Raw genomic sequence first — 23,269 nt, forward strand, 5'->3', positions numbered from 1 at the left:
TCAACTCGTTTATAAAGAATCCCCTATGTTCCTCAGTAATGTCTATTAAAATGTCTTCCTATCAAAGGTATTCACGGTCTAGACTCCTTTTGAGTTGAAAAGTTTTCAGGTCGCCTTTAAAAACTCCCAGATCTTAGGTTCTTTTACAAAGACACCCCGACCTTCATGCCATCAGTAATGTCTACAGATATCTCAGTTTGTCTATGACAACTTCCTGCTTCAGCTCGTCTATAAAGACTCCATGCTTTAGCTCTTCTACAAAGACTTCCAACCATATAGGCGCGGTATAGAGATTTCTTTCTTCAGGTGGTCTATAAAGTCTCCTATCTGTACGCCTATAAGCCCATCTATAATGAATGCTCCCTTCAGCTCGACTATAAAGACTCCCCTCAACACGTCTATAAAGACTCCCTTTAGCTCGCCTATAAGTACTCCCTTCAGCACGTCTATAGACTCCCTTGAGCTCGTCTATAAATACTCGTTTTAGCTCGCCTATAAATACTCGCTTTAGCTCGCCTATAAATACTCACTTCAGCTCGTCTATAAAGACTGCCTTCTCATTCTCCTCATTTGGATTGCTGAAACGTTCATTGTATTGCTGATTACGTCTGCTGTCGATTTACGAATCAGTACTTGGGTTGCTGATTGTCGAACCAAACTGGCTACTGGTGTTTTCACCGCTAAGTATTTAAACATAACTCAAAAAAAATACTGCCTTCAGTTCGTTTATAAAGACCAGCCTTAGCTACCCTATAAATACTCCCTACAGCTCGTCTTTTAAAACTCCTTTCAGTTCGTGTTTTAGGACTCCCTCAGTTGGACTAAAAAGACTCGTCTATAAAGTCTATATTCTGATGGTCTATAAAGACTCCCTGCCCTTTAATTTTGTTTTAAAAATACCCTGGCCTTCAGTTCATCTTTAAGGGCTTCCATCAACCTCCCTTCGATTCGTCTGCAGAAACTAATTCGCTCTTCACCTACAAAAACCCTCTGGCCTTCAGCAAAATTAAAATAATAATTTAAAGTCCCTTACATCCCACGGTCATGGTACACATCGTTCATATTTTTTGGTCCGCTCTTATTCTAGTACAATAACATGGTCCGAATTTTAACTATTTAACATAAAAAAATAAAACTATTTACTTAAACAGAATATAAAAAAACATAAGCACATTGAAATAAAATCCTAACTAAAAACTAAACCATGAATAACATGGAAGAATTGGTGTAGAGCTCTAAAACATCGCAAAGGTGAAAGGTGGAAGGAAACATTTTAAAACAATTTTTTTCAATTTTAGAGCTCTCTTACAAATCAGACTTAACATAATTTGTTTGTGTATGTGTGTTTAATAAATAGTTGTTGTATTTTTTTCAGGTCTAGTTAAGTCTTTTTTTGTAGTTTGTGCATTTTTGCTTCTTAATTCTATTTCTTGATCTCACTAAACTTCACTACCCCTAATACCGGTCTCGGTACTACTACCATGTATTATTAAATCCATTTGTGACTGAGACAAATCACTGCACAGCAGTTGTTCAATACGTATAAAACGATCATTTGGATCGGGAGTATTCGATTCGGAATCGGGCAAGCGTAACGATTGACTACCTTTGGCACGTTCTAAATATGGAAATGAAAAATTATTAATACAATTTAGCAATAAACATTATAGCAAATGGAGATGACAACTTGTCACTTGTGCGACTTACCGGTTCTGGCTCGACGAGTCTCCTGTTCAATAATGATTTCATTTGTTATATAGGCTTCACGTCGTATTTGATCCCGCAAACCAACGCTCATGTCGGGTATACACCAACGTACAATAATCATAACTAAAGCAACGAAATTCTGTAATGGAGAGAAAAGAAAGAAAACCAATTTTTACTAAATTTACAATTTAAAAAAAATATATAATTAACACGATAGAATTTTAATGTTATTGCATATTTTGAGTTATTTGAAAGAGCTCAGCAAACCTACTTTACCTTACGTAGAACAACATTACATAACTAAGGAAAATTTTACATTTTCTTGCAACAGAACCCATACAATTTTTCAATGCGGAGAAGGTATGCGAATTAGGCAGATATGAAGTAAGTGAATAAAATGCCGAGAACAAAAAGCAGAAGGGAGTATTTTTAGACGAGTCGAGGAGAGTCTTTATAGACGTGCTGAAGGTAGTCTTTATAGACGAGCTGAAGGGAGTCTTTATAGACGAGCTGAAGGGAGTCTTTATAGACGAGCTGAAGGGAGTCTTTATAGACGAGCTGAAGGGAGTCTTTATAGACGAGCTGAAGGGAGTCTTTCATAGACGAGCTGAAGGGAGTCTTTATAGACGAGCTGCAGGGAGTCTTTATAGACGACCTGAAGGGTGTCTTTATAGACGAGCTGAATGGTGTCTTTATAGACGAGCTGAAGGGTGTCTTTATAGGCGAACAGCCGAACTGAAACGCGGGGAAGTCTTTATAGATGAACAGCCGAACTGAAACGCGGGGAAGTCTTTATAGATGAGGTGAAGACCAGGGAGTCTTTATATTTATGGATGTACTGAAAGATCTGGAAGTCTTTATAGACGAACGGTATCTTTACAGACGGACCAAATAGTCAGATAGTCTTTATAGACGAGATTAAGGCCAGGATGTCTTTAGAGACGAACTGAAGACCAATGACTCTCTACATATTAACTGAAGGCCCAGGGAATTTTTATAGACGATCTGAAAGGTAAGAATGTTTGTATAGAGGGAGTTTTAAAAGTCAGGGAAGCGTCATTAACGAGCTGAAGACCAGTAGGCCTATTCTGTAACTATTTAACTAGTTTCGACATTGTTTATTTTACAACAATGTCATTTGTTTGTTTTGTTGTTTTTACAATAACAAAAGAAAATTAAACAATATCGAATGCTATTAAAAGTTACAGAATAGGCCTACAGGCAGTCTTTACAGAGAAGTCTATATTTATGAACTGGAGCCCAATGATTCTAAAGAGAGACGTGAGTCTAAAATACAAGCGGAATGTCTGGCGAGACTACGAGTTCAAGCTTAAGCGATATTATGAATATATAACGCTGCAGGACCGATGAGACAATATATGTAGAATAAGACTGAAGATACATATACGAACTAAAGGGCCAAGGGATTACATGTACGAACTGAAGGTCCAGTGTACCGGAAAAAATTGTATGTGGGCCAGAAAATTTTTTAGATAATCTAAAAATGGGCTTCCAGCGGTTTCAAATAAGAGATTTTATTTTGGTAGTCAACAACAAGCTCACTGGACCATATGAAATTTTCGAAACCAAATCGGAAAGTGTCTGATCTATGCCTTCGATATGATTCCCACAATTGAGGTCTCGAATCGACTCTGGTTACCTTGCCCCAAAAGAAAGAAGTAGGAAGATGTTCGATGAAAAGATCTCGCTGGCATTCAATCAATAGATGTGTCGATTGGTTCCACATTTCATTTTTATGCACTTCAAGGACCTAATAGGCAAAGACTTGGGTTTCCGAACCCCATATACAACAATTTCTAAGCAACCACCAAAATAGAAATGGACCTCAAAAGTCAAGATGATTTTCTGATGGAAATCCGGATAAGTATTCAGGAATTTCATGAAACCAATCAGCAATCGGCTCACTGAACTTCATAAGTCTTCAGACCCAAGTCTTTATGGAAAATACGCTTTACGAACATTTGTCCTACGAGGAATAGACAAATCGGTATTTTCTTCAACATATTGGGACTTTTATATGGGGGATGTACCAAACTACATACACTCAGTTTGGAATATTAGGCTTGGACTTACCGAAAATTACATGTGACCTTTGTATGGGGGCTATCTAGAAGCATGGACTTATATTGAAAATGTTCTGTGAAGAAATATTTCGGTTGGAAAATTGTCCTAGGACTATCAAAATGCTTATAAATGGACTGTGGGGTGGTTGGGGGCTACACACAAATATTGACCCATATTTATAGTTTTTGGTAGGAAGATTTCCACGCAATTAGAAACTCGGTTGAAAATTGTGCCAAAAATAGCACCGTTATATGCGTGCTACCCCAAAACTTGAACAAGAATTGATTATTTTTGGAATTTTCTACTCAATGAGAATACAAAATATAAAATTACAGACAATTTCGACGACATTTGGGAGGTACCGATAGAAGGAGCCTACACTAAATGGTGGGTGAATAATGATAATTTTTGGCAATCCGGTTGAAAAACGTTCCAAAAAAACCTGCAAATTCGCTCCACCTTATGATGGAGGATATTAAAATACTCTAACAAATATATCCAATCCCTAGACCCATGTTGATCCTATACAAAGTTTTCAATATTCCAAACACTTAAACGCATTTTTTAAATATTGTGGAATTTTTAACACCATACGTGTCAGAAGCCATATTTTCCTATCACAATGTCATCTCATGCAAAACCTAATCTAATATTCTCGCACTATACCCCGAAGATCTGCTGCGAACATCTTTTCGTCTTGTACATACTTTCGATTTACATTTTCCATTCGTTGTTGGTTCACTCTTCTATAGACCTCAATCTCCAAATGGCCTCCGGAGGATTAAGGTTACAATGAAAGCCCGACAAAATGCGGTCAATTAAATTTCGAAGCCGGGGCACCACATAGTCCACGGACGGAATGGGAATATGAGCGGACGAGAAAAAAAGAAAGTGAAATGTAAATCCCAAATGAAGGCAAATAAGAAAACGACAACACTTGGTTTGCTCTCTTTTTCTCTCTTCTCTCCTTTTTAGTGAAATTTTTTATGTCAGAGATCAATGAACCAAACATTGAATGTATGACCAGCCGGCCGGTTGGCCCAATGGACTGTAGCATAGGAAAATAAAACCTAAAGGTCTTATTGCAATTTAATGCTGCAACTGCTACTACTGCCGATGTTTTGTATGGCAGCCAACATTCATCCACACGAAGGTCTAAATATTTACACTGCACTAAACGCCACTCGCACTACACTTCATTAGTCCCTCCCAACAAAAACAAAAAGTGTAAGGCAAAATGTCATTTGGCCAAAGTTTTAGAATAGCCTAGGCCAATCAGCCAGCCATCACACACTAGAATATACCAACCTATCAATGAATATGATTTTAGTAGCTCTAAGAACGTCATCGGAAAAACATCCTCAATAGAAATACGACGGGCAGGAAAAAAACCAGAACAAGAAAAAAATAAATAACTAACAAAAACCTTTTACAAAAAATTCCAAAAATCTTCTATTGTTTTTGTAATATCAACGCAAAAAAAAGTTATTACAACAAAATGAAACGTTTCTCATGTTGTTTTAATCTTCGCACGATCGGTTTCAGTATAGCCTCCTTAGATATACTCGTTTCACTGACCATATTGGGTCTATGCAGTTATTATCTGTACACAGACTATTTCAATTTGACCAATTGGGGTATCTCCTCGCATGATAATGTCAAAATTGTGGATCCATTGAGTAATTTGATGTCATCTGTTGGTGAGTATTAAAAATCTATTTTAATTGAATTGGGACGGAATTTGGCGGAGTATTAAAATATTATGTTTTATTTTGTATTTCATATATTCTTTTTAGTCAATTATGTTCTGCTGCATAATTTCCCAGATGCTTTCTATGTTGTTATGGCCATTGTTTTATGGATAAAATCATTGATTAACTTTATACTGGCAATTTTATTGATTGATGGTATTAGAAAGGTAAGTTGGAATTATATTAGAGAATTCTATAAGTATTTTGAAAGAAGATACCAGATTCGAAGTAGACATATATAAAGAGATCATTACTAAATAAGTGACAACTGAAAACAGTCTACGTTTTATCGGATCAAAGTTTTGAAACTGAAAATTAATCTTCGTCGGTGTAGTTGCATAAGGTCCAGAAATGCAAGTATTTTGAAAGGATATTTAATATCTTCTAAAAGTTCGAAATGTAAAATATTCTAATGTGACATATATACTATATATTTCTCGTCATATGAACCCCAAAATTATTTGGGATTTTAATTCAATATTCCATATAAAATCATCAAAATTCAGATTTTATAATAATTTATTTTTTCTAATAATAAGTAAATTTCCATGATGTTCTGTAGGGGCCTTCACCATCAGGTGGGCATTCAAAAAAAATTAAAATCGATCGGATATGCTATGACATGGCAAAATGCTCCACCATAGTTATACTGACAGATACATGCAATGAAAATGTGGGGAACATACCAAAAATACCGATAATTCTACAAACCGTTTTACGTAAACCATTATGTACACCAAAACCCCCCAAAAACTGGAAATTGGGAGGTACCCTTATATGGGGGCTACCAGAAATTGTGGACCTATATTTATAATTTTTAGTGGGGAAATTTGGTACCCAATAAGAACCCAATGTACCAAATTTCAGCGAATTCGGTTGAAAACCGCGCACAAGAACCCTAAAATACCGAAAATTGGGGGGTACCCTTATATGGGGGCTACCCGAAAAAATTGACCTATATTTATAATTTTTAGTATAGAGATTTGCTACCTAATAAGAACTCAAAGTACAGAATTTCAGCGAATTAGGTCGAAAAATGCGATCAAACCCCCATAATACCGCAAAATTGGGGGTACCCTTATATGGGGGCTATCCGAAAATATGGACCCATATTTATAATGTTCAGTGGAGAGATTTGCTACCCAATAAGAACTCAATATACCAAATTTCAGCGAATTCAGATGAAAAACGCGCTCAAGAACCTTAAAATACCGAAAACCCTTATATGGGAGCTATGCCTAAACGTGGACCGATTTGGCGATCTATTTCAATTCGTTTAGACGCTACAGTGATTACAACAGACAGACGGACATAGAATTTTACGCTGGTCAAGAATATATATACTTTATAGGGTCGGAAACGATTATTTCGATGAGTTACAAAAGGAAAAACAAAATTAATATACCCTCCATACTATGGTGGAGGGTATAAAAAGGTCTAGTACCTATTAGAGCTGGGTAAATTAAATCAATTACTTCTGCAATATAGACCACCAATTTAACCGACCAAGTCATTGACTTAAACAACAGGCGTGAATGGGACGTGTCTAAATTGTCTAAACGACAACCTGACCAACAAGCTTTGATAAGGCGCCTACATTCAAGCGACAGAAGAAGTTCATGCAAAGACTATAAAAATAGGTTGGAAAAATCAACCAGATGGACATTTGAAGCATGATGTTTCCAAATGACAACGATTATAAAACATTGAAAAAAACTGAGCCTGACGCATGCTATTTTATTTAATTCAGGCTATACCTATGCAATGGAAAATAAAATTATTCTCAGGATTTATTTAGAAAAGTGCCAGGGGGAAAGGGCATATAAGATCCATAATTGGACTTGACTTATGTATTATGCCAACAGACCACATATTCGTTCTCGATCAAGATTTTTTAAAATATTACTAAGTAAAAATTTTGTATTAAATCAAACACTTCATTCGATTTAGAACTTTCAAAATGATTATCATTTAGGTAACAGAAGAACCAATAGGTTCTATCTTCAGGATTGACCTTTAAACCGACTCCAATAACACATTGTATGATCTGAATTACCAACTTTTTTTGGATTTTTTACAACTTTATACATTTTTTATAAAACGCGATCCTCAAAGAAGAACCTTAATCTGTAAAGATGTATCTTATTATACTAGAGACCGGATTTCTATAGAAAAATGCACCTTTGTTGTTTGTAATCATCATTCTTCTAATTTTAAAATATCCACGTCCTGTACTATACCCCTTTTAAAAATATTTATTTTTAAAAATCCACACCAGGTAATGGTAATGGACATTTTAAAAATATGTATTTAAAAGTCCACGCCCTGTAATACACCTTTTAAAATTATTTTTAAAAAATCCACACGCTTTAATATACACATGAAAAATATTTATTTTATTATCAACGTCGTGTACCTTTTAAAAATATTTTTGATTCACTCTCGTAAATATACCTTTTAAAAATATAATAGGCCTTTTAAAAATACGGATTATAATGAAAGTATTTTTTTTTAATCCATGCTTTGTAAAGGTCCATTTAAATACATATTTTTTTAAATTAAACCTTTTTTTCTTATGAAAAGTAATTATAACTTTGTTTATAAAGATTTTTTCTATTAAATCGTTTCTATTTTTCATTATCTTTACAGAAGCGTACCATTTGCATTGCCCCCTGGCTTATAAATACCGTTATATCGATAGTGGTTGAAATAACCACTTACATATTAATGGAAATTAAATTCAATGAAGTTGATGCGGCCACAGATAAACGTATTGTTCGTAGCATAATATTTGGTATATTTATAAGTAAGTACAAAAACAACAAAAATCAAAAAAATTTCAAAATAATAACTTCCCCTCAATTACAGTGTTCAATGTCCTGTTTACATTTGCCATTTATTGGCTGTGTAAATTCCTAAAGATACAACAACAAGAGAATCAAGTTTTGCAAGAAAGTATTGTGGATGCCACTGGAATGTTTCAACATGTTAAAGTTTAAATTCTAATACTAATAATAATATTATATGATTTTCAAAAAATAATTGTAATTCTATGAATATTGATAAAGAATTGAGTTTTTAAATAATTTAAGTATTCTATTACTATTTTTATTTTCATATATAAAAAATTCACATCGGCCACTTACCTCAAAAATAACAACAAAACACAAACGACAGGCTAATATAATATAGAATGTATTATTTAATTGATATCTTTTCTCTGAGGTAGGTGGTTCACGAAAATCTGCATATCTGTATTTCAAAATAAAACAAAAAAGAAAATTTGAAAAATAAATTAATAAAAATATTATATCGTCTTATAAAAATAGGGAATAGAAGAGGACAAATATGCCAAACCACAACAATATCTTGGCGTCGTTTCCACGACAGAGGGGTGTACGATCCGAAACGACCCGAGTCTTACTCGGCCAACATTGTTTAAAAGCCGTAGGGCTGCTACAACAACGCTTGGCGTATTTGTCTTCCAATATCTTCAAAACATATGTCATTTATTCACACTTACAGGCATGTAGTTAAATTATCATATTTTGCCGACAAACTTCGTGTCTGATTATATTCACTGGTATTAAATTGTGATAGTGTAAAGTCTAAGTAACCTTCTAAGGAACCATTTGGTGAAAAGTGACGATATACCCATTGCGGTATTAACTCTGAGGTAAAAGCTATTATGAAGCCCTAAAAAGGAGAGTGGGAAATAAGTATTAGAAATTATTTTAAATGTTGTGTTTGTGTGTGAGTAACTTACATTTGTAATAACACTTAATTTTCCAATACAATCCAAAATACGATACCATACTCCAATATCGCGTACTCTTTGCGATACTGGTCGTCGATGATGTGTTAAAAGTTTTTTGGCATCCAAACGCATTTCCAAAATATTATTTAGCAAAGCGAAAAATGGTGCCAATGGGAAAGCTGCCACGAATATTGTTACAAATCCATATTGTAAAACTGAAATGAAGGAACGGAAATTAAAGATATTATATATAGAAACGAAATATATCAATAATATTAAAACTAAAATTAAAAAATGATCGAATTGAGTTACAGTCTGTAGCAGAGACGCTGGAGGTCCAAAATTTAGCTGACAAAAATAAAGCGAACTGAATTTAATGCATTTTTTAAGCTCGGTTAAATGCTCCTTTTATAGCCTCTACCATAGGGATGTAGAAGCCTAAAAGGTCAGCACATGTGATCAGATGACTTGTTCAAAATCCTTGAAACACGAACAAGAAGCATTGCCTTTATATGGGTCTGTACTTATGGACTAGTATTCATAATTTTGGTAGAGGGATTAACCACCAAATCAGAATCTGATCTGATCTACAAAAATCTAAAAATACCGTTATAGGTCAAATTCTCTATATAGGTCCGAATACTATGTTTTAAAATTCGTTTATAAAGTAACCCTGCTTCATCTTGGCTATAAAGGTTCCCTGGTTAGCTCCTCTTAAAACATATCTGCCTTCTAGTTTCCCTTTAAAAGATCCCTGTGTTCAAGATCGTTACAGACTCCCTGCAATTCAGCTCATTTATAAAGACTACCGTCAGCCCGCCAATACAAACTATCAGCGCTTCGTCTCGTCTACTCCCTCCAGCTAGTCTATAAAAATTCCCTTCAGCTCGTCTATAAAGACTCTCTTCAGCTCGTCTATAAAGACTCCCTTCAGCTCGTCTATAAAGACTCCCTTCAGCTCGTCTATAAAGACTCCCTTCAGCTCGTCTATAAAGACTCCCTTCAGCTCGTCTATAAAGACTCCCTTCAGCTCGTCTATAAAGACTCCCTTCAGCTCGTCTATAAAGACTCCCTTCAGCTCGTCTATAAAGACTCCCTTCAGCTCGTCTATAAAGACTCTCTTCAGCTCGTCTATAAAGACTCCCTTCAGCTCGTCTATAAAGACTCCCTTCAGCTCGTCTATAAAGACTCCCTTCAGCTCGTCTATAAAGACTCCCTTCAGCTCGTCTATAAAGACTCCCTTCAGCTCGTCTATAAAGACTCCCTTCAGCTCGTCTATAAAGACTCCCTTCAGCATGCTTATAAAGACTCCCTTCAGCACGTTTATAAAGACTCTCTTCAGGCCGTCTATAAAGACTCCCTTCAGCACGTTTATAAAGACTCCCTTCAGCATGCTTATAAAGACTCCCTTCAGCACGTTTATAAAGACTCTCTTCAGGCCGTCTATAAAGACTCCCTTCAGCACGTTTATAAAGACTCCCTTCAGCTCGACTATAAAGACTCCCTTTAGCACGTCTATAAAGACTCCCTTCAGCATGTTTATAAAGACTCCCTTCAGCTCGTCTACAAAGACTCCCTTCAGCTCGTCTATAAAGACTCCCTTCAGCCCGTCTATAAAGACTCCTTTCAGCTCGTCTATAAAGACTCCTTTCAGCTCGTCTATAAAGACTACTTTCAGCTCGTCTATAAAGACTCCTTTCAGCTCGTCTATAAAGACTCCTTTCAGCTATAAAGACTCCTTTCAGCTCGTCTATAAAGACTCCCTTCAGCTCGTCTATAAAGACTCCCTTTCAGGTCGTCTATAAAGACTCCCTTTCAGGTCGTCTATAAAGACTCCCTTTCAGGTCGTCTATAAAGACTCCCTTTCAGCTCGTCTATAAAGACTCCCTTTCAGCTCGTCTATATAGACTCCCTTTCAGCTCGTCTATAAAGACTCTCTTTAGCTCGTCTATAAAGAATCCCTTTAGATCGTCTACTAAAGACTCTATTTAGATCCTCTCTAGAAACTCCTTTCAAATCGTCCATATAGACTCGAATCCTCCCTCACCTCGCCTATACAGACTTTCATCACCTTATCTATAAAGACTCCCTGTTCCGGTTCGTCTAGAAAGTCTCTCTACTTCAGTTCGCCAAGAACTTCAGCTTGTCTTTACACAATTCCTTGTTGGTCTTTGTAACTCCTTGCTTACCCATTTCCAAATATTCCGGAAACAAACTTCGTGTACCCCAATCCAACAACTTCAAATCTCGAACCCATCTTTCGGTATCCTTTTGTTTGTCATGTTCTTTGGGTGCAAAAAGTTTGGAGAGACCCACACGTATGGCACCAATTTTACGCCAAATCATTGGCATTATAACTTCCAATATGGAATTGAAAGCTTGTTTTCCTATCATTATAATGGCCAATTGGATACACAGCTCTGTTAAACAGCCACCGGAAGAGCACTTTAAAAGAAGGAAAATTTGATTATAATCTTATTTGGATTTTAAAAATGAATTTACCAACCTCTTCCTGTCTAAAATCAAACCACAATGTATAGTCACCAGGACGTCCAACAAATTTCCCCTTATAAAAAGCAACATAAAATATGGAAGCATAGTAATTCACAAATTGCAGAAGATACATCTTCAATGTCAAGGAGTCATCAAATTGGGTTTGGGTACGCCACATTTCCAATTCGGTGAGATATTCTGCTAAGCGATTATAAACCTGAAAATAAATATTAAACAATTAATATGTTCCTTCTAGGTTAGAAAGGGATAGATGGTATTTTATCATTTTGTCTAATACATTGTTGCTGAGGGGTTTGGTAAATCTCTTCCTTTGGGGATCTCTCCTCCCATTCTACTTACATAATTAAGTACATAGAGCATACATAAATTCAAAAACGCCGCCGATGAGGTAGACAACACAATGGCACTTGATGTATTCATGGGATTACTTTTGCGCAACATTAACGAGGCCATGGTGGCCATACGATAAACCACTACAGCCAATACGGCAACCAGTGTCAGTGCTACCAAAAGTAAAACCATGGAAAAACTAAAAACGGCTGCGGGTAATTTCATACGCCAAAAGGGCACCGTTGGTTCTCGCATATTTGTCACATAATCGGTACGTGTATGGGGTAAATGTTGTAATTTGGCCAAGTATTGAGGTCGCGGATGTTCCTCATGAACATCGAAACCCGTCAAATCCCAACGATGTGTAATTTCGGCTGAATAACGTTTCCATAATTCCAAAAATAGAGTTGCCCAAAAGGACATAAATACGGCAAAGAATACCGTACTGGGATTATCGATTAAATAGGAAATTTTGGCATAAAAACAAGTCTCTTTGAGGTCCCAAAAATCACACCATTCGCAGAGGGGGCACATGGTAATGTTACGCTTGCCACCGCATATTTCTTTCCTAAAAACAGAAAACAAATGAGGTTAATATTTAGTAAAGGACTTCATTTTAAAATAAAACACTTACACAGGTTCAAAATTTTTGAGCGTTGACCATGAGTATATAAAACAAAATACACCAACCACGGATGCCAATAACAACATATATGTATAGAATCCCAACCAGGCAAAATATAACCCAATTTTAACACCAAAATATTCTTTGATATAATCCAAGGGTTGATAACGATACCATTTTCGCACGGAAGCCCAATGGGTATATAGCGTGTGACGCATTGTATTCTTTTCATTTACTTCGCCCTAAGGGAGAAACAAAGACTTTTAGAGATTTGATGTGAAAATTAGTTTTGGGTTTACAACTTACATCATGCAATGGATAGGCAGCACAATATATATTTGAGGCCACCATTCTTTCAATGCCAAAGGCCATTTCATCTTTACTCTTTGGTGTGAAACGCTGACGATCCAATATGAACTGTACAATGCGTGATCGAACGGCGGGTGTAAAGAAGTTATCCTGTCGTATATCGAATCTGGAAATAAAAAAATTGAAAAAATAAGAAAATTATTCAGCATTCAATAATATAGACTAAATGAAGTGGTGTGATTATTTAAAGACGAACTGAAGGGAGTCTCTATAGACGAGCTGATAGGGAGTCTCTATAGACGAGCTGAAGGGAGTCTTTATAGAGGAGCTGAAGGGAGTATTTGTAGACGAGCTGTAGGGAGTCTTTATAGACGAGCTGACGGGAGTCTTTATAGACGAGCTGAATGGAGTCTTTATAGACGAGCTGAAGGGAGTCTTTATAGACGAGCTGAAGGGAGTCTCTATAGACGAGCTGAAGGGAGTCTCTATAGACGAGCTGAAGGGAGTCTCTATAGACGAGCTGAAGGGAGTCTCTATAGACGAGTGGAAGGGAGTCTTCAAAGATGAGCTGCAGCGAGTCTTTATAGATGAGCTGAAGGGAGTCTTTATAGACAAGCTGAAGGGAGTCTTTATAGACGAGCTGAAGGAAGTCATTATAGACGAGCTGAAGGGAGTCTTTATAGACGAGCTGAAGGAAGTCTCTGTAGACAACTTAAATTTAGTCTTCCTCATGAATGCGATCCTGACCATTTCTTTTCAACGATGGATAGTTCCCCATTATTTGGTCTTCTTCAAACCAATAACATGACCTGCCTCGGTAGGAAACATTAATATAATTATCCAATTAAAAACATTTATACTCACAGATATTCTTTATCCCGACTATAGATGGCAGTAAAACGTTGTGCGCGCCGAGGAAAATTTCGTTCATCGACATAGATATGCTTCATGAAGAATTTTATAATACCTTTTAGACTAGAAAATACACTGCTTGTTGAGCGATTCACCACGGACATACCAGGAATCTAAAGGGAATGGAAAATTTGAAAGAAACAAATGAAGTTAGTAAAAGCGAATAACATTTTGTTATAAGCATTGAACTTTAAACCAGTAAAAAAACATGCACAAAAATAATAAAAAAGCTAATTAACAAGAAATTTTAATAGATGATCAAACAAGATCAGCATATATTACTCTCTCATGTAGGGGTCAGCAAGGAGTTTTTTCAGCATTGTTCGATTCTTGACACCAAATTCGAACAAAGTAATGCGCTGTACTTGTTTTGATCTTCAACGCTAATGCAACTTGACATACAAGATTCCATGAAGGCAAGGCTTAATCAAAGAATGGACTCTTATTTTGAATGTGAAGCTTGAACCTTATTTTAACACATAAAATAACCAAAGCATCGGCTTTTTATGAAGATACAGTTAAGGACAAAATGGGATCCAAAAATATATGTTAAGAAAATTTTGTTTCAAAATTATTTTTTTTTTTTTTTTTTTTTTTGCTTTATGCAATGGAACACAAATGATTTGCAAGTGAGCCAAACGTTTAAAGTTTCAAGAAGACAATATACGTTGTGTTGGTCTGATGTGAAATGGGAAAACATTTCAAACCTTTTTTGAAATGTATTGGGCTGCATAACGCAGTCGACTGTATTTTGATAATAATTTCACGTTGCATTTTAACTAAAAAAATAAATAAAAAATAAAATAAAGAATAAAATAACAATAATAAATAATTATAAATTAAAGTGGTAAGGGGGAAAGAGGAAAGAAATATAAAACAATAACAAAAGAAATAAACAAAATTTAAAATTTATGACGGATATCAATACTAAACTGTAATACGAAGTTCTTACTGACTTGAAAAAATATAGTTTAAGAGGCTGATTGATTGAGGATATATCAATAAGACATATTGTAATCTACGTCGAGTTGAAAAACGGAAGGAGGTCCTTTTAAGTGAGCTAAAGGAAGTCTCTATGGATGAACTGAAAGAATTATTTACAGACATAGTGGATGAGTTTTTATAGACGAAATGAAGAGAGTTTTTATGTACGAGTTATGTATTTGATACAACACACAAATTAACTTTTTGTTCCCTACTGTACTTATGTTATTCTCCTTTCATACAATTTATCAAATATTCCTTTTTATACTAAATTATTTACTTTTCATTACAATTGAATTATCCATTTCTTTATTTGTTAACTCTCTTTTATTATTTGTTATTGTAATCTGATATACCGTTATTTATCGTTGTTAGAAATTATGATTTAAATATTGATGTTCCATATTCATTCAGTTCAGTTGTAATTTGGAGTTCAACCTTAATTGTCATCTAATTGTTTTAAATAAAATAAATATTAATTTTTATAAATATATATGTGTTTTAATTAACTTAACTGGCGCAGTCGATTTTGTGAACCTAGTTAAAGCTACGACATTGCAAATACAAACTATAATAAACTAAAGTTTATTAAAAAATGTGAATTGCTAGGTGAAGCAAATCAAGAGTGTTAACTTGATAATAAAAACCTAGAATAAATTTGGTGAAACAATTTAAAAATTTAATAGGAATTAAAAATATACATTAAATATAAAACTATAAAACGGTATAAACTGCGAAATAATCTATTAAATATAAAAACATACATTTGTCTTTTGAGGGCAATTATATTTCCAAATGTGCAAAATTGTTTAAAGACATATCAACGAAGAAAAAAATACATGATCAAAATTTGAACAGTTATAAAAACAACGTTTGAAATAAAACAAAAACAAGCAATCAAACCCAAAAAAGGCTACGTGACTTCCATCACAATACAATATCAGAATTAAGAGTCAGAGAATTTATCATTGGACTAAGAGAAAATATAAGAGAACAGAATGTCGCAGCTATCACTCTCTATGAATGATGTGCTTAAAGACGCTCAACGTATCCATGAGTACAGAGGAGACGAATCTTATGCTCTCACTTCATTTTTAAGAGAGGTGGATACAGTATTATGCATTGTCCAAAGTGACCCAGGAGCCAAAGAGTATATCTATCAAAGAGTGGTGTTGAATAAAATACAAGGAGAGGCGCTACATGTCTTACGAACACTGGGGCCCAATCCAACCTGGGAGGTGACAAAAGAGGCTTTAATAAATAATTTTGGAATTCGAGAATCTTATCATCAATTGTATCAACAGGCATTTGAGGCGAAGAATGTGTGCATTACAACTTATTACAAACGATTAAGAGACATTCTGTGTAAGCTTAATGAAAAACACGAGTATGATAGAAATAAACCATTGGAATTCAGTCCATTATATGTAGAGAAAATTATTCTAAAAACATTTCTAAATAATATAGATATTAACTTGGCTTCTGTTATCATAAACAGAAATATTGATAAACTTCGTGATGCTTACAATTTACTGGAAAGTGAAGGTTTAATTCGCGCAGCAAATAAGAAGACAGATCAAATAGACCAACAAAAGAAGTATAATAATGTTAATAATAATAGTAACAGAAATGTTAATAACAGAATGTATGATAACAGTTCCTATAACAATACAACAAATAGTAGAATGGCATATAATACGAATCAAACAAGAAGATCATTTAATAACAATCAAAATCAAAGAAATTTTCAGCAATATGGCTCTTACGTTCATGGCTCTGGGGGGAATAATGAAAATATTTCAAAACAAAATAACTCTTCGGATATGGAAATAGAACATATTCAACCAGGTCAAAATATAAATGTGAATGAAGAACAGGTAAATTTTCATACAGTTGCCTCAAAAAGACACTTCCAATGATTTACTTAACAATAGGAAAATTTAAAATAAAAGCATTAGTCGACACAGGGTCTACTACTTCAATTTTGGATGAAAGTAAGCTTTCTATATATAAACGAATTCCCCTTTCAACTAAACTATCATTCACATCCTTAAACGGTAGTATGGATATCACTCATGAAATAATTACGGAATTACCAAAGGAATTTAACGAAGATGCTACTATGTCCTGGAAACTATCAAAATTTGTTAATAAGGATTTTGATGCTATATTAGGACAAAATATTTTAAAGCCACTTGGTGCTGTTATAAATATGGAAAATGACACTTTAAAAATTAATAATATGACTATAGATTTTATAAAAATATTTCCTTATGATTCTGATATGGTGTACCAACTTGAGGCATTAAATATTAAAGATCTAGTGTTAAACCATCTATTTCAAAATTTAAACCAGGAAGAAACTCTAGCACTCAAAAATATTTTAGATTCGTTTAAGGATTTAATATACAGTGACGGTGACATATTAGGAAATACTCCCCTAATAGAGCACGAAATAAAAACCATTACTGATAAGCCTATTTACACTAAGATTTACAGGTATCCACATATATATGAACAAGAAATTTGTAACCAAATCGAGGAAATGTTAGCAAACGGAATTATAAAAGAGAGCAATTCTCCCTACAATAGTCCACTGTGGATTGTTCCGAAAAAGACAGACTACTCCGGTGAACGGAAATTTAGAATCGTAATAGATTATAGAAAATTAAACGATATAACAGTAGATGACAAATTTCCGATACCAAACATAGATAATATTCTGGATAAACTCGGCCGATCCCAATATTTTACAACAATAGACCTAGCTAAGGGTTTCCATCAAATAATGGTTAAGGAATCTGACAGAAATAAAACAGCCTTTTCGACACCATATGGTCACTATGAGTTCGTTCGAATGCCATTTGGCCTCAAAAACGCGCCGGCAACGTTTCAAAGGTTAATCAACCACGTCCTCCGCGATTTTATTAATAAGATATGCGTTGTATATTTGGACGATATACTTATTTTTTCAACGAGCATTCAGGAACATATCACAAGTGTTAAAAAAATTCTAACTAGACTTAGGGATGCGAATCTTAAGATTCAAATTGATAAGTGTAAATTTTTTGCGAAACAAACGTTATATTTAGGGCACTTGTTAACAACGGAAGGTGTTAAGCCCAATCCAGAAAAGATAGATACTATTTTGAATTTAAAACTACCAACCACCATTAAGAAAATAAAATCTTTTCTCGGTATTACAGGATATTACCGAAAATTTATTAAAGATTATTCCAAAGTGGCATATCCAATGATAAAGTACTTGCAGAAAGGCGTTAGGTTAAATGTCAATGATCCTAATTATATAAATACATTTGAAAAACTTAAGAGGATTCTGACTGAAGATCCGGTACTGAAGTATCCAGATTTTCTGAAACCATTTCAGTTAATTACGGATGCTAGCGACTTTGCAGTTGGTGCTGTTTTGCAACAAAACGGACATCCAATCTGTTATGCTAGCAGAACTCTTAACATTCATGAACGCTATTATTCAGCCACAGAAAAAGAATTGCTAGCAATAGTTTGGGCAACAGGCTACTTTCGTCCATACCTGTATGGTGTAAAATTCGATATACTATCCGATCATCAACCATTACGATGGTTGCTTGTTAAATCTCAAACCAAAGAATTAAGTCCAAGACTCTATAGATGGATAATGAAGTTAAGCAAATATAACATTACTATCGAATATATTAAAGGGAAAAATAACACTGTAGCCGATTTTTTAAGTAGAGTAAATAATGATACTGGGCAAATCAACCATTTCAGCGAGTCCAATGAATCTTTATATAATAATGGTGGTGACGTTTTAATTACTATTCATTCGCAGTTTGAAGAAGATAACAGCCATATTAAAATTTTAGATACCATAGTAAATAGATTTAAAATACAAATAATTTTAAGCGATGAAAAAATTAATGATATTGATATTGTACATGGAAATAAAAGGATTTATATAAATTATGATGACCTAGATTGTTCTGCAGACAAAATCCTTACGGACAACATAGAAAAAGGAAAAGTTGGGATATTCTCAAAACTGGATGATAATTGCTACAACATTTTACAGAAAAAGATCATTGAATTATTTCAGGGTAATTCAGCAGTGACATTTGTTCGCTGTGCTTATATGGCACAAGACATGAAGTCTGAAGACGACACCTACCAACAAATACACTATTACCATAAAAATGAGACTGGACATACCGGAATCAATGAAAATTACCAAGGTCTAAAGAGAAAAATCTATTTTCCAAATTTAAAATTATTAATTCAGAAGTATGTCAATAATTGTGATATTTGTAGCAGGGTCAAGTTCGATCGAAATCCAATAAAAGCGGAATTTATAATCACTGAAACACCCACTGACATAAAACAAATTATCCATATGGATATTTATATGAATTCCAAATCTAGCTTTTTAACCTTTTTTGATAGATTTTCAAAGTTTGCTTCTGCATATTATTTACAGGACAGGAATAATCAAACGATTATTGAAATAATTCGTTTATATAAATCACAAATTGGTCATTTTAAAAAATTAATTACAGACAACGAATTCAAAAGCATCAATATAAAAGATTATTTTAAAAATGAGGGCATTGATTTTCATCTAGTGAAATCCAATAATCACACCGGCAATTCCGATATAGAGAGATTTCACAATACCCTGACAGAAAAAATTAGAGTACTATACATCAATCAAAAAAAATTAACAATTAAAGAAAAAATCAGCAAAGCCGTAGAATTTTATAATAATAGCTACCATTCGACAACTAAAGAAAAACCCTTTGATGTACAATACGGAATTTGTGATAAAAGAAAAGTGTACGAAAGAGCCATAGCAACAAAAGAAAGTATCATAAGTAAAATAAATTTGGAAAGAGAGGTATATAAAGATAAGAGAGATAAAGGATACATAAAAAATTATAAATCAGTAAGGCACAAAGATGAGCCGAAATATAGATTAAATGATCTAAATAATGTACATACATCAAATATAAAAAGAAAAACAAAATATAGTGATCAATTTGATATTAAATGCCTAGATTCTACTTGTTAAAAATATGTTATTGTTAAGTTTTGTTTATAATTTAGATCTACCAATATTTTTGTTAATAGTTAAAACTGTTTTTATTTAAATGAAATATCAATGAGGACATTGTCTAATTTAAGCGAAGGGGAAGTTATGTATTTGATACAACACACAAATTAACTTTTTGTTCCCTACTGTACTTATGTTATTCTCCTTTCATACAATTTATCAAATATTCCTTTTTATACTAAATTATTTACTTTTCATTACAATTGAATTATCCATTTCTTTATTTGTTAACTCTCTTTTATTATTTGTTATTGTAATCTGATATACCGTTATTTATCGTTGTTAGAAATTATGATTTAAATATTGATGTTCCATATTCATTCAGTTCAGTTGTAATTTGGAGTTCAACCTTAATTGTCATCTAATTGTTTTAAATAAAATAAATATTAATTTTTATAAATATATATGTGTTTTAATTAACTTAACTTACGCGATAAATGCAGTCTTCATAGACGAACTGAAGTGATTCTATATAGACGAGCTGAAAGTTGTCTCTATAGATGACCTAAAGGGAGTCTTTATAGACGAGCTGGATGGAGTCTTTATAGACGAGCAGTCTTTATATACGACCTACTGGGAGTCTTTATAGACGTCCTAAAGGGAGTCTTAATGCAACCTAAAGGGAGTCTTTATATACGACCTAAAGAGAGTCTATAGACGGCCTAGAGGGATTCTTTATATGCGAACTAAAGGAAGTCATTATATGCGAACAAATGAGAGTTTTTATACACGTCTAATAGTAGACTTTATAGGCAGGATAGTGGGAGTCTTTATTTATGAGTTGATGGGTAACAATTTAAAGAGAATATGTGTATACGTGCTGGATGCTGTCTTTATAGTCGTGCTGAAGGAAAGATAGGTGAGATTGGGCCTCTATAAATAAGTTTATAGAAATCTCGATAGACAAGCCGAAGGCATTCTATATAACAGCCGAAGGAAGTTTTTGTAGACGATTATAGGCTAAATGGAGTAGTTGAAAGGTTTCTTTATGGATAGGCTAAAGGGAGTCTTTATAGATGAGCTGAAGGACGGGGGGTATTTATAGAAGATTCTGAGGGGAATTTTTATATGCGAGGGCTTCTTCTACCCTTATATACAAAATAAAAGGAATCTTTGTAGACGTGCTAGAAAAAAGTTTTTATAAACGAGATGAAGGGATTTTTTAGGCATGTTACCCATAGACACTTTAAAGACAATTCCTGAAGAAAAGTCAGCAGATTTGTAAAAAGGGCCACATAGTCTTCCTATACGAGATGCAGAACTCTTTACATACGACCAGAATCCGATTTTATAGAATGAACTGAAGGCCCGTTATGTTTTAAATGAACTGAAGCCTGTAAAAAGTATCTACCTATATATAAACGAGTCGAAGGGATATACGAGCTGAAGGTAGCTACATAAAGGATTTGTAGAGGAGCTCATCTGAGCCTAAAGAGTCGAGAAGAAGGGTCAAGGGTTTTGTAAAGACGAGATGATGAACCAAAAACATCATATCAAAACATAATGTTTTATTGAACATTTTTAATAAGGATATAATATACCCTATAAAAGCCCGGATTGCCAAATTTCAGTCCTTTATTTTGTAAAAAACCGGTTATAATATACCCTATAAAAACCTGGATTGCCAAATTGCAGTCCTTTATTTTGTAAAAATTAAAAACACCGAAAATGGTACGGTAACGTTATATCTGAACTATATCTAAGCTATTTATCCTATTTTCATTACCACGAATATTTTGAGATGTAAAAAGTTGAGAAGGGTAAGGAGGTCTATAAAGACGAGAATTACATTTGGGAAGTCGAAAAAGATGAGCTAAACTGACGGATCTGAGTGTATTGACAAGTCAAGCAAATTAGGAGGGGGAGTCTTTAAAGACGAACAGAAGGGTTAGGATGTACTAGAAAATGAAGGAAACACGTTGTGTCGTTTCTTTTAATTATAAAATTCAAGAGCTTTATTGAATCAAGCAGGACGCTTAGAAACTTCGAGAAACCACTAAAAGTTAGCATACAAAAGAAAAATAAGAATAGGCCATGGTGCTATATTCCATACATAGTGATGTCAAGTAATTTGTAATTGTAATAAAACAATGCAAATAGATCTCCAACAGGATAGGGTTAGGCTCGGATTTTTATATAAAAGAGCTAATGAGTCTACAAACCTTTATTTAAAAAACACTGAGGGGTATTTTAAAATAAATTAAGAAGGACTGACAGCAGAGTTTATAACTGAAAAGCCAGGGAGGCATTATAAGCGAACTGAAGGATCATGGAGTCTTTATAGAAGAATGTTTTGTATACACCCGTAGGTGTGTAAACGTTTTAGTCTATTTAAGACAACTTTAAATCATATAAAAATCCATTAATCTATTTAAAACATCTGCTATAAAAATAGTATAGTTATATCGTATATATGGAAGGTCCCTGCTTTCTATATAAGGTGCATTTAATATGCATAATTTACCTACAGAGCACCACTGGTAGACTTCTTCTGACTTTGGAAAACCTGTCTTCATATATAAAAATTGTTTATGTGATTAAAAACTTGTATATTCGAACTTATTGATATATCCTCTACGAACAAAAATAATAGTAAAAAAGGAAATAGGGGAAGGGAAATTTTCGAACACCTAGTTTAGTAAATAAGCATACAATCTGGATAGATACTTTATAACATAAAAACACGCACATATATAGAACATATATGTATTTTATGAAAACACATCAAAAATATATTGTGCACGATCTCTTACCTCTTTCATGGGCATACGCAATTTAAGAATTTCTGCATAACGTCGCAATACCTCCAATGGAGCATGGACCTATTGCAAAACAAAGGCAACAAGAATTTTTATTACTCCATATTTACTAAAATATTTTATAACCACCTACCTTAACAAAATAAATTTGTTCCTTTTCCTTGCATGCCCGTTCAATTTCCAAACCCTCCGCTATGAGATTCATTTCAAAAATATGCCTCTTCTCTTCATGTTGATCCTCCACACTGGCCTGTTGATTGATTTTGTAGACCAGCACAAAATCAATCGATCGCACGCCATCGTCAAAAAATAACGACGGATTCTTTTCACATTTCATATAGAAATCATTTGGAGTATTTATATCTTCGTCGGTTGTCTCTTGGAAAGGAGCTAATGGAGTCATTGCCAACTCTTCGATGGCAGGAGATT

General features: G+C 34.1%; 1 protein-coding gene across 1 annotated transcript; it reads right to left on the reverse strand.

The window, feature by feature from the left end:
- Positions 1 to 1,439: 1,439 nt before the first annotated feature.
- Positions 1,440 to 23,269, reverse strand: LOC133338441 (anoctamin-1-like). The gene is made up of 14 exons (XM_061546614.1): positions 22,974 to 23,269; positions 22,835 to 22,903; positions 14,698 to 14,769; positions 13,943 to 14,103; positions 13,076 to 13,244; positions 12,779 to 13,011; positions 12,154 to 12,712; positions 11,807 to 12,010; positions 11,490 to 11,745; positions 9,310 to 9,515; positions 9,067 to 9,239; positions 8,690 to 8,795; positions 1,708 to 1,846; positions 1,440 to 1,618 (listed from the first exon to the last, which is right to left on the reverse strand). The coding sequence occupies exons 1-14, from the start codon at positions 23,241 to 23,243 to the stop codon at positions 1,440 to 1,442; spliced, it is 2,796 nt and encodes a 931-aa protein (XP_061402598.1). The 5' UTR covers positions 23,244 to 23,269.

The sequence above is a fragment of the Musca vetustissima genome, unplaced genomic scaffold (genome assembly GCF_032173495.1).
Source record: "Musca vetustissima isolate MV318-11 ecotype Yass unplaced genomic scaffold, APGP_CSIRO_Mvet_v1 utg7915, whole genome shotgun sequence".
Classification (NCBI taxonomy): Eukaryota; Metazoa; Arthropoda; class Insecta; order Diptera; family Muscidae; genus Musca; species Musca vetustissima.